At 48.3% G+C, this 18373-nt stretch overlaps 1 protein-coding gene across 1 annotated transcript in view; it reads right to left on the bottom strand.

The window, feature by feature from the left end:
- Positions 1–18373, bottom strand: part of LOC308368824 (NXPE family member 3-like) — a gene marked incomplete at its 3' end in the record, with an annotated part of 66245 nt that overhangs the window by 11703 nt on the left and 36169 nt on the right. Inside the window, exon 2 of the mRNA XM_080843090.1 lies at positions 11408–11467. Within this exon, the coding sequence (XP_080699216.1) occupies positions 11408–11428 (21 nt within the window). The 5' untranslated portion in view covers positions 11429–11467. The remainder of the gene's footprint in view (positions 1–11407; positions 11468–18373) is intronic.

Genomic DNA, 18373 nt, shown 5'->3' with positions numbered 1-18373 from the left:
CTATGCGCCTCTAGCACTTACAAAATAGAATATATTGACTCCTTCAGTATGTTGTTGTAATTTCTTTATAAGTTACCGTGATTACTCATATCCTTCGGCCCCTGACTTTGCCTCAGTTTCAAGAACCGGCCCCAGCTCCAAACTAATTGAAGAGCCCTGAAGTAGTGGTTCTATATTTACCTGGACGACTGGCTGATATGCTCCCGGTCGGAGGGCCAGGCCCGCTCCGATGTCGCACATGTGCTCTCGCATGTTGCGGAGCTGGGGCTCAGGGTCAACCTGAAGAAGAGTTTGTTGGTTCCAAGCCAGGAGTCTGTGTTTCTCGGCATCCACCTGGACTCAAGGTCGTTGAGGGCTACTGTCTCTCCGGCCAGGATCGTCGCCATCCACCGGCTGCTCGGACGCTTCAGGCGTGGCAGGTCACTCTCCCTCAGGTCCTTCCAACGCCTCCTCGGCATGCTGACCACTGCCTCTTCTCTGGTTCCGCTAGGGCTGCTGGAACTGCGCCCGCTCCAGAGGTGGCTGAACGACCTCCGCCTCCACCCTGCCTTGCACGGGCACAGGCTGGTCAAGGTCTCCTACACCTGCGACAAGCTCCTCCGTCCTTGGAGGCAGAGGGCTTACCTCCTGCAGGGTGTCCCCCTGGCTGCCGTCCCTTCCCGGCGGAAGGATGGGGTGCGGTCTGGCAGTGCCGGACGGCCAGAGGCCGCTGGAATTCTCTGCAGCGGCGGCAGCACATCAATGTGTTGGAGCTGCAGGCTGTCTTTCTCGGCCTGCAACGCTTCCTTAACGGGCCTGGCCGGCAGACACGTTTTGGTGAGGTCCGACAATTGCACGGTGGTGTACTACATCAACCACCAGGGTGGCACCAAGTCCCTCCAGTGCTTGAGAGTGGCCCAGCGTCTGCTGCAGTGGGCCCATCGTCGTCTCCTGAGCCTCCGGGCTGCGTATTTGCCAGGGGCCGCCAACAGTGCAGCGGATCTGCTGTCCCGGCAGGGCCCCGATCCCGGGGTGTGGCGGCTCAACCCAGCGGTGGTCCTCGCCATCTGGGACCGCTTTGGCAGGGCAGAGGTGGACCTCTTTGCTTGCCAGGAATCGACACACTGCCCCTTGTGGTTCAGTCTCCACGGCCCCAGTCCCCTGGGCCAGGACGCACTGGCACATGCATGGCCGCGGCGACGGCTTTATGCATTTCCCCCGCTACCACTGTTAGTGCAGACTCTCCACAGAGTTATGGTGGACCGTCATTCGCTCCTGCTGGTGGCTCCTCGATGGCCGGGGAGAGTGTGGTTTCCTCAGCTGCTACAGCTTTTGGATGGAGATCCCTGGTGCCTGCCGATGAGGCAGGATCTTCTGTCTCAGCTGGGGGGCCAGATCTGGCACCCGGATCCGGCCCGGATGCAGCTCTGGGTTTGGCCCTTGAGGGGCCAGACCCCTTACTAGGGCTTTGCGAGCCGGTGGTGGTCAACACCATTGCCAGCTCGAGGGCGCCCTCCACCAATGCCCTCTACGTCAACCGGTGGAGGCTATTCTCCGATTGGTGCCTGGCGCTGGGCATGGAGCCTACGCGCTGCCCCCTGCCTACCATTCTGTGGTTCCTCCAGTCACTGTTTGATAAGGGTCTGGCACCTTCCACCATCAAGGTGTACGCTGCTGCCATCTCTGCACATCATGCCAGGGTTGACGGACGTACTGTGGGATCCCTTCCTTTGGTGGCTCGCTTCCTCCGAGGCGCTCTCCGTCTGAGACCCCCCCGGCGGGCCCGGGTGCCCACGTAGGATCTGCCTTTGGTGCTGCAGGCTCTCTGCGGTGCGCCATTTGAGCCCTTGCTGACAGCAGATGTTGCATGGCTCTCCATGAAGACGGCGTTCCTTCTGGCTATTACATCTGCCAAGCGCGTTGGGGAATTGTACGCGCTGTCGGTTAGTGGGGACTGCCTGCAGTGGCACCCCGGCGACAGTGGGGTCATTCTGTGGCCTAACCCCTCTTTCCTGCCGAAGACCCTCTCTTCCGGCTTTGTTAATCAGCCTCTCAGCCTGTCTGCGTTTGCAGCAGATCAGGGGGAGAGGTCAGAACTTTTATGCCCTGTTCGTGCCCTAAGGATGTACGTGTCTCGTAATGAGGGCTTCCGTCTGTGTGATGCCCTGTCCCTGTGCCACACCGGACCGAGGAGGGGCCTGGCACTCTCTAGGCAGAGACTGTCCAAGTGGATAGTGGAGGCCATACGGCATGCCTACGGGCACAGTGGCTCCGCGGTTCCTCGGGATGTCCGGGCGCACTCCACTCGTGGTATGGCGGCCTCCTGGACTTCGCTGAGGGGCGTGCCCCTCTCTGACATTTGTAGCGCTGCCTCCTGGGCGTCGAGCTGCACATTCACGCGGTTTTACAGGATTAATGTTGTCCCTCATAATCCTGTCCCGCTGGCGGTGGTTCCTGGCCCGTCCCAGCAACACTGAGTACGGGTAGGCACTCCTCGTGACTTTGTTGGTATTGGTCATCCATGTGCTGTAAGCACCGCCTCTGGCGGTCAGTAGGAACGATATAGAACGATGGTTATGTATATAACCACGGTTCTATGAGTTCCGGATGACCGCCAGAGCTTGGCAGTCACTCGGGTGTCTATGCGAGAAGATTTGCCAAGAGACAGCTTCCTGGGTCCACCGGTGTCTTAACCCCTGTCACGGGGTCACCGGGTGGCGTCACCCAGGTCACGTTTGACTTTGTTGTTATTAAGTCTCGACTTGCACGTTCCGTGTGATAATATCCATGTGCTGTAAGCACCGCCTCTGGCGGTCATCCGGAACTCATAGAACCGTGGTTATATACATAACCATTGATCTCATGGACACTTTTCTTAAAAAGAAAAAAGTTGGTAATACAGACAAAGCGGATGAAATACTAAGTAAATTGATGGGCAGGGCCAAGGATGTGGTCAAGATAGCAGTCAGAAGCGACCCCTCTCGTGATTCAAATCAACATCCTGAAGCTATCTATGCCATTCTCAAACAGCACTTCAGTGACATTTCATATTCTTGCATGCCGCTTGCAGATTTTTACAGCACATTACCTAAACATATGGAGAGTGTGTTTGATTACTGGGTCCGTTTAAATAAAGCAGCAGATGTAGCTGACGAGTGCTTAAAGCGCCAGGGCAAGAGAATGGAGGATGTGAACAAAGAGGTAGCAATGATGTTTGTGCGCCACTGCCCTGATCAGTCCCTTGCCATGGTGTTCAAGAGTAAGCTTGTTGAACAGTGGACGGCCAAGGAGGTCCAGGAAAGGATTGATGAGCATCAGCGTGAAATGAAGACCAAGCGCATTGAGGTCAGTTCCTTGCCCAGGCAGAATGCAGCATTCATGCTTAACAGTGAACAGAGTCACAATGAATACAGTCCTGATTGTGCATTGCAGTCCTGTAAACAAAGAATAGAACAGCCCCGCCGTCTTGATGAGTCTGTACCCACTTCACAGATTAGTGTAGACAGGATGGCAGACATGCTCAGCAAAGTTCTTGACAGTGTAAATGCCCTGCGTGCTACTAACTCATTCAGTGCTCCACAACACACTAGGAGGGGCCGTGACAGATGCCGCATATGTAGTGAGGGCTCTCACTCCACCCTTGAACACTGCCGAACCCAGCGGCTATGCTTTGCCTGTCACCAGCCTGGTCACTTGAGACAGTCCTGTCCCTCTGCTCCCCAGCTGCCGCCCTCCAATGTGCCATCACCGTCCCCCCAGGAAAACTAGATAGCCTGCATTCTGAGAGGAGAAGTGTAGGCTTTTCTAATGCATCTCTCAAACACACTGTTGACTTGAAGGTCATGTTTGAATCAGCCAAGCAGTCTTTGCCTAGCACTGCCACAGTCATCATGCAGAATACATCACGTCTTCTCACGAGTGATAGTTTGTTTTATACCCCTGTTGTTATTAATGAATCAATTACTGTGAGAGCCATGCTTGATACTGGATCTATGGCGTGCACCATTAGTGAAGACATAGAGAGAAAATTAACTGAAGCCGGCTCATTGGATTGTGATGTGAAGACTAACACTTACATTGTTTTGGTGGGCTGTGGAGGGAAACTTTTTTATCCAAAGAGAGTATATTACCTCCACTTTAACCTGTATGGATTTGCCGTCATTGTACCCACACTAGTAGTGCCCGGACAGATTGATGATTTGATTATTGGCACGAATGTGATTAAATTCTTGACCCATAAGCTCAAAGAAAGCGATGTGAAAGGGAAGCTCTGGTGTCGGAGGTGACCGAGATAACTTTGTTGCCATGCTGGCTGGCGTCCGCCAGTGGCAAGGTCCCCCACGACAAGATAGGCACAGTAAAGCTCCACCAAGCCGTTACTCTTCTGCCGGGCCATGAACATTTGGTCTGGGGCAAACTGCCAGCAAACTCACATGGCCCACCCGGCTCTACAGTCATAGTTGAGCCCACCACATCAAGGTCAGTCCCGAGAAACATCCTTGTGGGGCGTGTTGTGACTCCTTTATGGGGCGATGGCTGGGTGCCCCTGAAAATACTGAATCCAACAGAAAAGCCTGTCTTTCTTAGAGGAAATGCAAAGGTGGCAGACGTCCATTCCTGCTTAGCTTTGGAGGACATGCAAGACGGTGAGCTGTCCCACCTTGTGTCCAATGGCCAGCGCGTTGACAGCAACACACAGGTTCCAGGTGCCAGGTTCTCTGACACGCTGAAACAGCATGGCCTCAATGATCTGGATATCGACTCTTGTGAAGTGTCCGACAGTTGGAAAGCTGAAATGTGCAAACTTGCAGTGACATATTCTGACATTTTTTCCAAGAACAGCTTAGACTGTGGTGAGGTGAAAGATTTTGTACACCGTATCCATTTGATGGATGAAAAGCCATTCAGATTGCCATACAGACGAGTCGCTCCCGCAGATTACCATACAGACGAGTCGCTCCCGCAGATTACCAGAAGCTTTGCGTCGTCTTGAATGAGATGGAAAAAAAAGGGAAATCTACAAGTGAATATGTGTCCCCACTGGTTCTTGTGTGGAAGAAAAATGGCGATTTGAGGCTGTGTACAGATTTTCAGTGGCTGAATGCCCGCACAGTCAAAGACGCGCATCCACTGCCCCACCAAGAAGACTGTCTTGCTGCTTTAGGTGGCAATGTGTTTTTTAGCACAATGGACCTCTAACCTCTGGTTTTTATAATGTTCCTCTCCATGAAGACGATAAGAAGTACACTGCCTTTTCATCTCCTGTCGGACTCCATGAGTACAATAGACTCCCTCAGGGACTCTCAAACAGCCCTGCAAGTTTCATGAGAATGATGTTGAAAATTTTCGGTGACCAGAATTTCATGAGCTTGCTTTGCTATCTTGATGACCTCATGATATTTCCACCAAGTGAAGAACTTGCTTTGGAACGGATTGAAATGATTTTCCAGAGGCTGCGGTAACACAATCTGAAGCTCGCCCCTAAAAGAAAATGTCTTCTCAGACGCGTTGTGCGTTTTCTTGGGCATGTCATAAACAGTCAAGGTATCTCTACTGACCCGTCCAAGGTGGAGGCAGTCACTAGTGTAACCAGAGCAGATCTTATGAGAGCTGATGGGCTGACTCCTGATGCCAAAAAGATAGTAATTTTTAGGGCTAGTTATGTGGTATCAGCGCTTCATTAAAAATTGCTCCACCTTAGCTGAGCCTCTTTTCAATCTCCTTTTTGGGAGCAAACAGTTCAGGGTGACCAGAGGGGGCAAGCGGAAAAAGGTCCCTGTTTTAAGTCAACTGACTGCTGCTGACTGGACACCCGACTGTGAACAGGCCTTGCAGAAACTGAAAGATGCCCTTCTCGGAAATGTCATACTGGCACACCCTGATTTTTCAAGACCTTTTATTCTATCCACTGATGCCTCCACTGATGGCTTAGGTGCCGTTTTGACACAAGTTGTGCCAGGGGAAGATCGGGCCCGCCCCATAGCGTTTGCGAGCAAGACATTGAATAAGGCTCAGAGCAACTATCCAGCCCACCGCCTTGAAATTTTTGCTTTGAAATGGGCAGTTTGTGAGAAATGTAGTCACTGGTTGAAGGGCCACAGATTCATGGCATGGACAGATAATAATCCACTTACTCATATTTTGACAAAGCCCAAGTTGGACGCGTGCGAGCAACGTTGGGTGCAGCCTATGAGTTTGATGTGAAGTACGTCCCTGGACCCAAAAACGTAGTTGCTGATGCCTTGAGTCGGACCCCTTTTGTTGCCAGTAAAGTGGGTCACCGCCTTATTCACGAGCCTTACTCTACCCTTCTATCCGCCTCAGAACATTTGCCTGGCCCAGAACTGCAGGACCTATTTCGCCAGTCCACCACCTGTCAGGCCACTCAACATGTCAGTTGGTCCAGAGAGCCAAAAGATCAGCTTTCTGCCAGTATGTCAGTGCATGAAGTTGCTGCAGCAATCAGTCGACACACTGAGTGGGAAACGACCACTAGAGTGAGAGCTGTTCCCCTAGCCTGTCATCTCCAGAGTCTAGCTGACATAGGTCAGAGTGCTTTGCCTTCTTTTTCAGTCTGTGAGCTCCAGGACAGACAGCGTGAAGATGCTGACCTTGCCCTTGCTTGTCTTTTTGTCTTGCACACTTTGACCTTTATGTACAACAGCACTATTCATGAAACGACCGGCTTTGCCCCATTCTACCTCATGTTTGGCCGCATCCCACAGCTTCCTGTGGATGTGGTGTTCAAGTCTGTGCTGAAGGAAGAGTGATGCCCCTTACCAAAAGTTTGTTGACTCACTCCAGAAGGATCTCCGTGAGGTGATGCTGCTTGTTGAGAAGAATACAAGCAGAGTGCAGAGACACCAAGCTCAAGTCTACAACCGGCAAGTGAAGGGTGGCCAGGTTGTGTGCTGCGACAGAGTACTGCTTGTTTACAAGGGCGAGAGAGGCCGAAAGAAGCTGGCGGACAAATGGGAGAGCGTTGTTTACACCGTAACGGACTGTGACACAAAGACTCACATTTTCAAAATACTCAACCCGGTGACAGGACAGACTAAAGTGGTCTACCGTAACATGCTCCTGTGTGTTAATTTTCCCTCTGTCAAGCCCGAACCTGAGGATGAGAGTGTCTCTTTGGTCTCTACCTGCAGTGTTGAAAGCGATGATGACACCGGTGAGTGCGTCGACAGGACTGTCTGCACAAGTGAATGGGTGTCCCAGATCTCTGTCGAGAAGCCGGATCACTCACTTGAAGGCCCTGACAACGATGCCACCTCGCAGGATGACGAAATGACTGAGCTTACAGCCGACCAAGAGTCTGTGTCCTACAGTGATGTAGTGTCGGCTGAAATTTATATGCGTCTCATTTAATTCAATAGGTAAGTATAGTATTCCATAGTAGAACTTGAATTACATGGGTAACTGAGTTGGCCATGTGTTCTGTCTGACCTGTTGTGAAATGTTTGATCAGCTAAGAGAGTAACTCAAGGCTTGGGGTAAGGGGATCCTGTGTAAATATTCTTATCTATACGTGAAGGCCAGGTGGCTACATTGTAAGATGCCAAAGGAGGAGTCTGGAGAACTATAAGATGTGACTATGCACAGAGGAGTTTTGAGTTTGTTACTGATTGTAATGATTGTAACATTTCTCCCGATATCGTTAATAAATCTGCAGTACCACTTCAGTTGTCTGTAAGTAATTTTGACCACATAAATGGTGACAGAAGTGGGATACCTATCTCCAAGGAACAGCGAGGAAGACCAAAGGCTCAGGACCCAACACAGCTGAAGGGATATCTCTTTCTGATCTTGGGAGAAGGCAGTCGATAGCAACAAAACTGCTCCAGCGGCACCCAGCCTGGCTAGAGGGATAGAGGGGGTAGAGAAGGGAATACCTGCTTGGGATATTAGCAGAGTTGTTTCCTGCCTAAGGAGAGGTGGAAGATACGCATATATTTCCTGCCCAGTAGAGGGGCAGGGAATGTGGGGTATTTGATAAGGAATTTGTCACACTTTGTTGGCTTTACTCTGATTTAGGCGTGAGGTAATTGGGAAAAAAATATCACTGGGACACTGCAAAAATGGGGAATACTAAGAGCAAAAATATTAACATACCTAGAGGGGTAGAGAAACCAGGATGTTTGAGGGACATGTATAAAAATATGGACCTGAATGTGTAGATGAGAACTTACTAAGGAAGTGGAACAGGTGGACTGAAGGGAAATTTCCTTTAGAGGGAGTGTTAAGTGTAGGAAAGTGGAAGCAATGGATAGAGAAGAGAAAAGAAAGCAACTTAGAGAGCAGAGGGAAAGGGAGGTTTGTCTAGGAGAGAGAAGGGAAAGAGAGATGGCCTCTTATATAGATCGTACCTCTGCTGCTGCTGCAGCTGTTGCTGCTCAGGGTAATAATCCTGCAGTGGCGGCGCGGCCATCAGGTGAAAACAGATATCAACAAGCATTGGCTGATTTGTTTACTGAACTGAGAAATTGTTATACAGCCACTGAGGATTGGACTAAAATGGCCATATCTCAAAGTTTAAAAGAAACAGCTAGAGAATTCTTGGGAAGAGTGGCACAGGCAGTGAATAAACATGGAGGAGGGACCACAAATGCATCGCAGAAGGAAGCATTGGTCAGACAATATTTCATCCTAGGTGGAAAAAAAGAGCTCATGGACTATGTTAAGATTCATCTTGTTACTTGGAGTACTGCACCTCCCAATGAACTGTTACAATATGCTGAAAATTGTGAGAGGATTAAAGACAAGAGAGACCAAAAGAAGCCAGATGAATTCCATGATGCAGCATTGAGTTTTTATCAAACAAGTGTGCACAGAGGAGGAGGTAATGGGGGAAGGGGAGGACAGGGAGTGAGAAGAGGATATGGAGCGGACGAGGGAACCAGGAGGCTGATCAGATGGGCACTAACAAGGAATGCTGGGATTGTGGACAAGTTGGCCATTTAGCACGAAGTTGTAGAAACAATACACAGAAGCAAGACTATGGTCCCCAATCACAACAACGCTCTCAACCTCCTGTCTGGTCACAGCATGGCAATGCTCGCTAGGACAGGGCGGACTCACACATGATGGGGCGCCGGGACCCTATGTTGACACTTCTGATGTAAATCTTGGACTGTTTGCGCAGCTCACTTTGAATGCTGCAGCGCAGCCCAAACTCTCTCTCTCTCTTTGAATGGACATATTTTTTATTTTTTGATTGATACAGGGGCAGATATTAGTACGTTAGGAAAGAAGGATAGTGGAAAGTTTATGACAATGAAAAGTACCAGAACAGTGAATGTTATGGGGGCATCAGGTCAGTTAATAGAAGAGCCAGTGTCTACTCCATTGTTAGTTCAATATGAAAATGATGCCTTAGAACATTCGTTCAACCTCAGTAGTGTTTGCCCTGAAAATGTACTGGGCCAAGACTTAATGTGTAAGCTACTGCTTACTATTTCACTCACACAACATGGGGTTGGTTTAGAGCAGGGGTAGGCAATTAAAATCCTAATGGGTCCAGTTTCAAAAAAAATCCTCAAGCTTGGGTCCGGGGGTCTATCACACATTTTTTATGACCGTTGTTTTCACTGATATAGGACTGTACCAACAGTCAAGGTGTGCATTATGATTCAGAGGCATATTTAGCCAATATAAGTACTTTAGGAGCTAGTAGTATCAGTGTCTGTTTGGTCAACAACTGACTATCAGATCAAATGAAGGTCTTCATTTCAAGCTTTTTTATCCTGACCCAAAATCCATGCTACTCGGAATGAACACTCGTTTGCTCGTTGTTGGGCAGTGAATGAATTAAACATGTTTGTAGATCGGGCATACTGGGCTTTAAGATTGTTTATTTTTTGTGCACGCACTTCGGATTTGAGAGGGTAATTTATATCGAATTCTTTGTGCTTCATTTCGTAGAGGCGTTTTACATTGCTGCTTGTAGGAGCCGCATTTAAGTTTATTTCTCTTGGACTCAGTTTTTGCTGTTTTTGTGCATTTTGTGAGAGTGCGCCCCCTTTAGGTGATGATTGGTGCCACCTAACCTGTATAAAAGAGATGCCAACTGCGCATGACGAGAGAGAGCAGGCCGCAGAGACACAGTTCTTGACCTCGCCCGCTTGAACACCTGCCTGACACGCTGCTCTGGCGCTGATATTGTCTTGCAGTTGTAATTCAATAGACTCTTATCATTTCTGCATCTCATTGCATCTTTTGTTTGTACTTTATTTTTATTTGTAATAAAACCGGCCATATTCTAGGACAAAACCATTTCCTTGGATTTTTGGGTGCGAGTCAAAACACTGCAAATACCTGCCTTCTCAACTCTGGGTGAAAACGGATAGGACTTTACGATATAGGCTACAGGAAAAGCCAGCACCTGTTTTTCTGCCAGTACATTTAGTCAGGAACTTCTGCAACATTGGATTACTTTTGGAACCTGGACAACGAAGAACAAAGGAATCCCTTTGCACGGGGTATGTACGGCGATATACCAGAAAAATAAGAACTTTTTCGTTGGACAAAAATCATTGGAGTACTTTAAAAGAAGTTTTGTTCATGTTTATGAAGAAGATTTTTTGTTGTGATCGATTTTTTGTAATTAATTAGCGGCCAAACAATTGAAGTGGCAAATCAGTTTACTTTGAAAGCCGACGTTTAAGTTTGAAAGGAAAAGACGTTTATTGGACATTGAACTACCTGAAAGAAAGAAAACCCTTATTTTTGAGACATTTTGGAACTTTATTTTTCAACAATGATCGAACAATTAAATGAATCAGACACACTTGTTGCAAGTATGGAGGACGAAGCCGTGACGCGTATGCGGAAGGCAAGGCAAGGAAAATTTTCTCACATTACCAGGAGAATTAACTTCGTGAATGACTTAATGGCAGACAATGAACGTATTGATGAAGTGAAATAAATTTGACAAAGTTTAATGAGTTTTTTGAAGAGTTCAAAGCCTTGCATGCATCATATGCAGATATGCTTGATGAAACCACACGCATGGAAGATGAGGAAAATTGGTATAAACCGAAGCTCGCAGATATTGTTGCTTTTATTGATAACGTGTTTGAATGGATTAAGTCTGTCGAAAACTCTAGCTCCCCTGGCGCAACTGAAGTGACTTCGTTAGCCAATGAAGCACATGCACCTGCCTCATTAGTTCCCGACAAAGCCCAGGCAGAGTTGGATTTAGATGCGCAGTCGCATAGGTCCAGCGCTTCATCAGGAGGGTCCCGCACATCCACTCAATCTTTGCGCATTAATGCAGAGGCAGATCGAGAAGCTTTACTGGCCGAAGCGTCCAAACTGCAGCAAAAGCATGCACTTGAGGAGCAGGAATTAGGGCTGCGCAAGCAAAGGGAAGCGCTTGAGCTTAGCGTTAAATTGGACGCATCAAAGGCAAGAATTAATTACTTACAAGCAGCTGAAAGGAACCCATATCGTCCCATTCCTTTTGATTTAGACACAGCTCATACGTCTGTGGAAGGAGGAGCATCACAAACTGCACACAAGGACGAGCTAGAAAGTTCAATTTCTTCTTATCTTGAAACACCGTCAGTGAAACCCAAAGCAAATGCTGCTCATGTAAATGTCCCTCTGTTTAACCCAGTTCACAGCATGACTACATCACCCAATAGGCCCACCAGCAGTGATCAGGTGCAGTTCACCGCACTGCCTAGTCTCTCCTATGGAGGTGATTCAAATATTTCCTCTGTCCAAATTCAACCAGCTGTTGGTTCAGCTCAAGATGCTCTGACTACACAGTTCCCCACTCGGCCATCCACAATTGAACCACAGCCTAGCACACTGCAGCCATTGTGGTTGAAGCCAAGGCAGCCACTACTGCCTCAGCTACAGCCTCAGCCCCAAGCTCCTCTGCAGTCCCAGCCACTGCAGCCTCTACCACCACCTCAGATACAAGCGTCACTGCAGGCTCAGCCTCATCAACTGCCTCAGTTTCATCTGCAGCCACAGCCTCCGCTTCCACCATAACAGGCTCTTAAGCCTCATCTTCTGCCTCCACAGCCACCGCCTCAGCACCAGCTACCAGCTCCTCTGCAGTCCCAGCCACTGCAGCCTCTACTCCGACCACAGCAACTGCCTCAGTTTCAACTGCAGCTGCAGCCTCAGCCCCCACCATGGCCTCAGCTTCAACTGCAGCCTCAATTGCCACCTCAGCCACAGTCTCAGCTTCAGCCTCAAACACCCTCTACAGGTACGCCCAGCTCGCCGCATGACAGTCATATGATCAAAGTGTTGGAAAATCAAAATGAACTGACCAGACTGCTCATGAAACAACAGCTGGCATCCACCTTACCACAGGGCAGCATTCCGGTCTTTGATGGTGAGGTCCTTGAATATAAGTCTTTCATTCACAGCTTTGAAAACATGATTGAAAGTAAAACTGACAACCAGAGAGACAGTTTACAATTTCTCATACAGTACACAAAGGGCCAAGCCCAACGACTAGTTAAGAGCTGTGAATACATGGAACCGGATAGAGGATATCAAAAGGCATTGAAACTGTTGAAGGAAAACTTTGGCAACGAGTATAAGATCTCTTGCGCTTACTCAGAAAAGGCCCTCTCATGGCCTCAGATCAAACCACAGGATCCCAAGTCCCTGCAGGAGTACTCCATGTTCCTGAGGAGCTGCTGCAATGCAATGGAGGAGATGTCATACATGGAGGAGCTGGACACGATATCCATCATAAAAAGCATTGCCGTGAAGTTGCCCTACAAACTAAGGGAAAAATGGCGCAACAAAGCGTTTGAGCTTCAGCAACAACGCCAAAGCAGGGTAAGAATTTCAGACTTTGTGTCTTTTCTGGAAAAGCAAGCTCTCATAGCAGGTGACCCCATGTTTGGAGATCTCCAAGACCAGTCAGCTGTTAAAGGAAAGGCTCCTGTTAAAACACGGCCCTCCAAGTCCTCTAGCAGTAGCTATGCGACTAGTGTAGCCCCGGTCACAGGAGCAAAGCCTGACCCATCATGTCTCTTTTGCAGCTCCAAACATGCACTAGACTCATGCCAGAAGTTTCAGAAAAGAGCCCATAGAGACAAGTTAAACTTTTTGAAAATCAAGGGGATCTGCTATGGATGTCTCACCCCAGGGCACATCAGTAAAGATTGCAATAGGCGTCTTACCTGCAACGTGTGCAAACGCACCCATCCAAGCATCCTCCACATCACAACCAAGAAAACAAGCAGTCCATCTGTTGTTAGTGTAGCAGAGTCTTGTGCTCATATAGGGGCCGGAGACCATGAGAGCGTTCTCTCCATTGTACCAGTGAATGTCAAGGCAGCAAAGGGCAGCCATGTCATACAAACTTACGCTCTGCTGGATCCTGGGTCTTCTGCCACCTTCTGCTCAGAGGAGCTCATGACGCGGCTCAATCTGAGAGGAAAAAGAACACGCATACTTCTGCGCACCATGAATCAAGAAACATCAGTCCCAGCACATGTCATATCAGGATTGGAGGTTTCAGCATTGGACAGAGACACATTCTTCCATCTTCCTGACACCCTGACTTAAAAGAACATGCCAGTAACCAGTAGCAGCATCCCCAAGCAATGTGACCTGGCGCACTGGGCGTACTTAGGTAAGGTCACAATTCCCTCCATTAGTTCAAAGGTGGAACTGTTGATTGGCACGAATGCTCCACATCTACTTGAACCGTGGGAGGTAATAAATTGCCAAAATGGGGGTCCTTATGCTGTTAGATCAGTTTTAGGGTGGATGGTAAGTGCGCCATTGAGAAGTGCTGCTGGTGCTGGAGGAAGTGTGACCGTCAATAGGATCTCCGTTGCGAGTCTGGAAAAGCTGCAAATCTCGCAGTACAACCAGGACTTCCGGGAAAATGAAGCGGAGGAAAAGACAGAAATGTCTGTTGAGGACAAAGCATTCCTAGGCATGGCAAAAGAGGCAGTACTGGAGAATGGCCACTACAGTCTGAGACTGCCTTTCAGGAAAGCAAATGTGCACATGCCATGCAATAGGCAGATGGCAGAACAGCGGCTGTATAGCCTACAAAGAAAAATGTCAAAGAATGAGCAGTTCAAACAGGAATACACTGCGTTTCTCACTGACATCTTGGAAAACAACTACGCTGAGGAAATTCCACAGGAGGAACTGATGCAGCCACCAGGAACAACCTGGTTCTTGCCACACCACGGGGTTTACCACCCTAAGAAGAAGAAGCTCAGAGTAGTGTTCGACTGTGCTGCATCATTGCAAGGTGTGTCACTCAACACTGAACTGCTACAGGGTCCAGACCTCACCAACTCTCTCCTTGGAGTCATCATGAGGTTTCGCAAAGAGCCCATTGGAATCATGGCTGACGTCAAATCAATGTTCCACCAGGTCAGAGTGGCAAAGTCTGATGTTGACTATCTGCGATTCCTCTGGTGGCCACAAGGTGACACCAGTCAGACCCCAAAGGAACACCGTATGCTTATGCACATCTTTGGTGCTGTGTCTTCCCCAAGCATTGCAACCTATGCTCTCCAAAGAACTGCCACTGACAATGAAAGCTGCTTTCCCCCTCAGGTAGCAGAGACAATCAGGCACAACTTCTATGTCGACGACTGTGCCAGGTCAGTGTCCAGAGAGTCCGATGCCATCAAGCTGGTAAAAGATCTCACTGCATTGTGCAGCAAAGGTGGGTTCCAGCTAACTCAGTGGGTGAGCAATAGCCGTGCAGTGCTGTCATCCATTCCCAAAGAGCACAGAGCCAAAGACCTTAAGTCGCTTTATCTTGACAAAGACAGCCTGCCAGTTGAAAGAGCATTGGGGCTGCAATGGTGTGTAGACTCGGATAGCTTCAAGTTCAACATCAACCTAAGCCAAAAGCCACATACACGCAGAGGCATACTGTCTGTTGTCAGCTCTGTCTTTGACCCACTCGGCTTTCTTGCCCCTCTCATTCTTCCAGCCAAGCAGCTGCTACAGGAGCTCTGTCAGGCAGGCTTTGGATGGGATGAGACTTTGCCACAGGCCATATCAAAGCGATGGATGGAATGGACCAACAGCTTGGAGATGATCAAAGGCTTCAGTGTGCAGCGATGTCTGAAACCAGAGGGCTTCGGAGTGACCAGGTGTGCTGAACTGCATCATTTTGCAGACGCCAGTGAGAGTGGCTATGGCTCTGTGAGCTACATCTGACAGGTGAACCAGAAAGATGTAGTGCATGTCACCTTTATACTTGGCAAGTCTAGAGTGCTCCCCTTGAAGAACATCACAGTGCCAAGACTGGAGCTGGCGGCTGCTGCCCTGTCAGTCAAAGTGGACAGAATGCTGAGGAAAGAATTGCACCTTGACTTAGCACCCTCAGTTTTCTGGACACATAGCCAAACAGTGCTTAAGTACATCGCCAACGATCAAGCCAGGTTTAAAATCTATGTGGCAAACAGGGTCTCATTCATTCGAGACAACACAGAGCTGTCTCAGTGGAGATATGTAGGCAGCAAAGACAACCCTGCTGACGACTCATCCAGAGGGTTGAATGCCAGAAAGTTCATGGAGCAGAAGCGATGGATTCACGCTCCGGAGTTTCTATGGAAACCAGAGGAAAGTTGGCCAGTAGTGCAGACACTGGGCCCCATGCTTCAAGACGATCCAGAGGTTAGGAGAACCACTACAGTGTTCACAACCATGGTGAAATCTAGAACTCCTACTGACCAATAAAATAAAATAAAACCGGCCATATTCTCGGACAAAACCATTTCCTTGGATTTTTGGGTGCGAGTCAAAACACTGCAAATATCTGCCTTCTCAACTCTGGGTGAAAACGGATAGGACTTTACGATATGGGCTACAGGAAAAGCCAGAACCTGTTTTTCTGCCAGTACACTGCTTTTGACGAGTGCCACCGTCTCGGAGCATATCAGTCACACAGGCTTAGAGCTGCATGCAGGATGAATGAACATGAATAAGGCTGTCCACTCCTCTTTAAAAGCTCTGTTCTCACTACCTCTTAGAGCAGTGGTTCTCAACCTTTTTTCAGTATTGTACCCCCTGTGAAATATTTTTTCAGCCAAGTACCCCCTAACCAGCGCAAATAATTTTTGATTGAAAAAAATATGTTATACACAGCGCTATGCCATCATTGTCTGATTTATTAAACTGTCAGCACTGAAGATTGAACATTGTTGCATTGAACTGAGTGCGTTTGCAATTACATTTTAGTAAGAAAATTGTGCTTGTGCTTCACTGAAAATCTTTGTCAGTCTTGGTGGCAAGGAGGCAACTGCTGTGATCAAGCTCTTCTCCTGGCACAGTCTGTTTCTCTGCTTTGTTTTGATCACAGTCATTGCAGAGAAGGAGGCCTCACATAAATATGTGGAGGCATAGGGTAGTAGCTGCTCCAAAGCTTTCTCTCCCAGGTCAGGGTGTTCCTGCTTCACACAAATCCAAAACTGTGTGAGTGTGGATGTGGCAAACTTCATCTGGAGCCCACGGTCAGATGACACTTCCATGAGTGTTTCCTGATTAGTGACAGAGCTTCCACATGCTTTGGACAAGAGAAATGGGTTTTTCACCCAATCCAGCTGTGTAGATTTCTCCTCCATGTCAGGAAAGTAGGAAATTGAAAATTAAAATGTTGAATCAAATTGGTCTAATGTCCCACGATGACCAACTGGACTGGAGCTCTGTCCACATCCTCACTAGAGAGAAAATCATCCATCTGAGGAAAGCAGGTGAAATCCCCCTGTGCAGAGGCTCTTCTCCACAGGCAGCTCTGCTTTCTTCAGGAAGCCTCCCACCTTATCATACAGGTTTAAAATGCTGGTGTCCTTTCCCTGCAGACATATTCAGTTCATTCAGTTTGCTGATATATATCTGCCTGATAGCACATATTTGCAAGCCAGTCTGTGTGGCATTGGGGGATCTGTGCTCAATCAGAAAGGTCTGTACTTCAGATCGTAAATCCAACAGCCGTTTGAGTATTCTCCATCGAGAGAGCCAACGCACTTCTGTGTTCAGCTCCCATGTTTTCATTTACATTTACATTTAGTCATTTAGCAGACGCTTTTGTCCAAAGCGACGTACAAGGGAGAACAATCAAGCTAAGAGCATTAAAAAACCTGGTGTAACAATAAATATTGCTTATAAAACGACATAGAAAGAATAAAAAAAGAAGTGCGGGCCTGTTGCTGCTTAAGTGCAGGTTGAGCCAAGGTGCCAGTTTAGGAAGAGAGGTGCTCTTTGAAGAGTTGGGTCTTCAAGAGTTTCTTAAAGGTAGGGAGGGACGCTCCTGCTCTGGTAGTGCTAGGCAGGTCGTTCCACCAACGTGGAACTACAACTGAGAATAGTCTGGATTGCCTTGCTTGCACTGGGGGCAGTGCCAGACGACGCTCACTGGATGAGCGCAGCGTCCTGGGTGTGACATTTGCCCTTTTGAGCATTTAGGTAGGTGGGAGCAGACCCAGTAAGCACTTTGTAGGCAAGCATAAGTGACTTGAATTTGATGCGAGCAGCTACTGGCAGCCAGTGGAGCTCAGTGAGTAGCGGGGTGACATGTGCCCTCTTTGGTTGGTTGAACACCAGGCGCGCCGCTGCGTTCTCGATCATCTGTAGTGGTTTTACCACGCATGCCGGCAGGCCCGTTAGGAGGGCGTTGCAGTAGTCGAGGCGGGAACCCACCAAGGTTTGCACCAGGAGCTGGGTGGCATACTGGGTTAGGTACGGCCTGATTTTGCGGATGTTGTAAAGCGCAAAGCGGCATGACCTCGCGACAGAGGCAATGTGGGCTGTGAAGGTTAGTTGGTCGTCAATAATGACCCCGTTTTCGCGAAAAAAATCACGCTTATTATACAGTTACTTGCCAAAACGATAGAAGACATTCCTCCAGAATATCTCTTTTGAATGAGTTTGTTGCCATTTCGTGATTTCCGCTAAGAAATAGTTCAGCACGCAAATGCTGAGCAATCCACCTTCAAGTTTCAATGACCTTCCGTTACGTTAACTAACCGGACTACTTAAGAATTATAAGAAAGATGTGAATTAGAAGCAAACAACCCGTTGCCAATGACAGCGGTGATAAACTTTCCGCAGCAGTGAATATCAAGGAATTACAAACCTGCGAACGCAGACATTTAACCCACATATGGCCCATACAAATCAACGTACATTTTGGAACATTCTGAAGAGCCGTATAATAACTATTTTTAAATGATTTTTGAATGGAGGCTTATTTTAAATATATCTTTTAAAAATCTCACGTACCCCCTTCATTGCCCTTGAACTGCAATGAAGCTTTCTCTCTCAACTGAAGGCACTCTTTTCTTCTGTCAATTTTACAGCGCTTGCGTGCACCAGTCCCACAGCTCGCAGCTTTGACAGCGAGCACGTGCTGCGTATAGGCTATCATCTGATTGGATAC

Source organism: Sprattus sprattus (genome assembly GCF_963457725.1).
Source record: "Sprattus sprattus genome assembly, chromosome: 8".
Classification (NCBI taxonomy): domain Eukaryota; kingdom Metazoa; phylum Chordata; class Actinopteri; order Clupeiformes; family Clupeidae; genus Sprattus; species Sprattus sprattus.
Note: the sequence above shows the minus strand (reverse complement) of the source record. Positions and strands in the feature narration are given on the sequence as shown.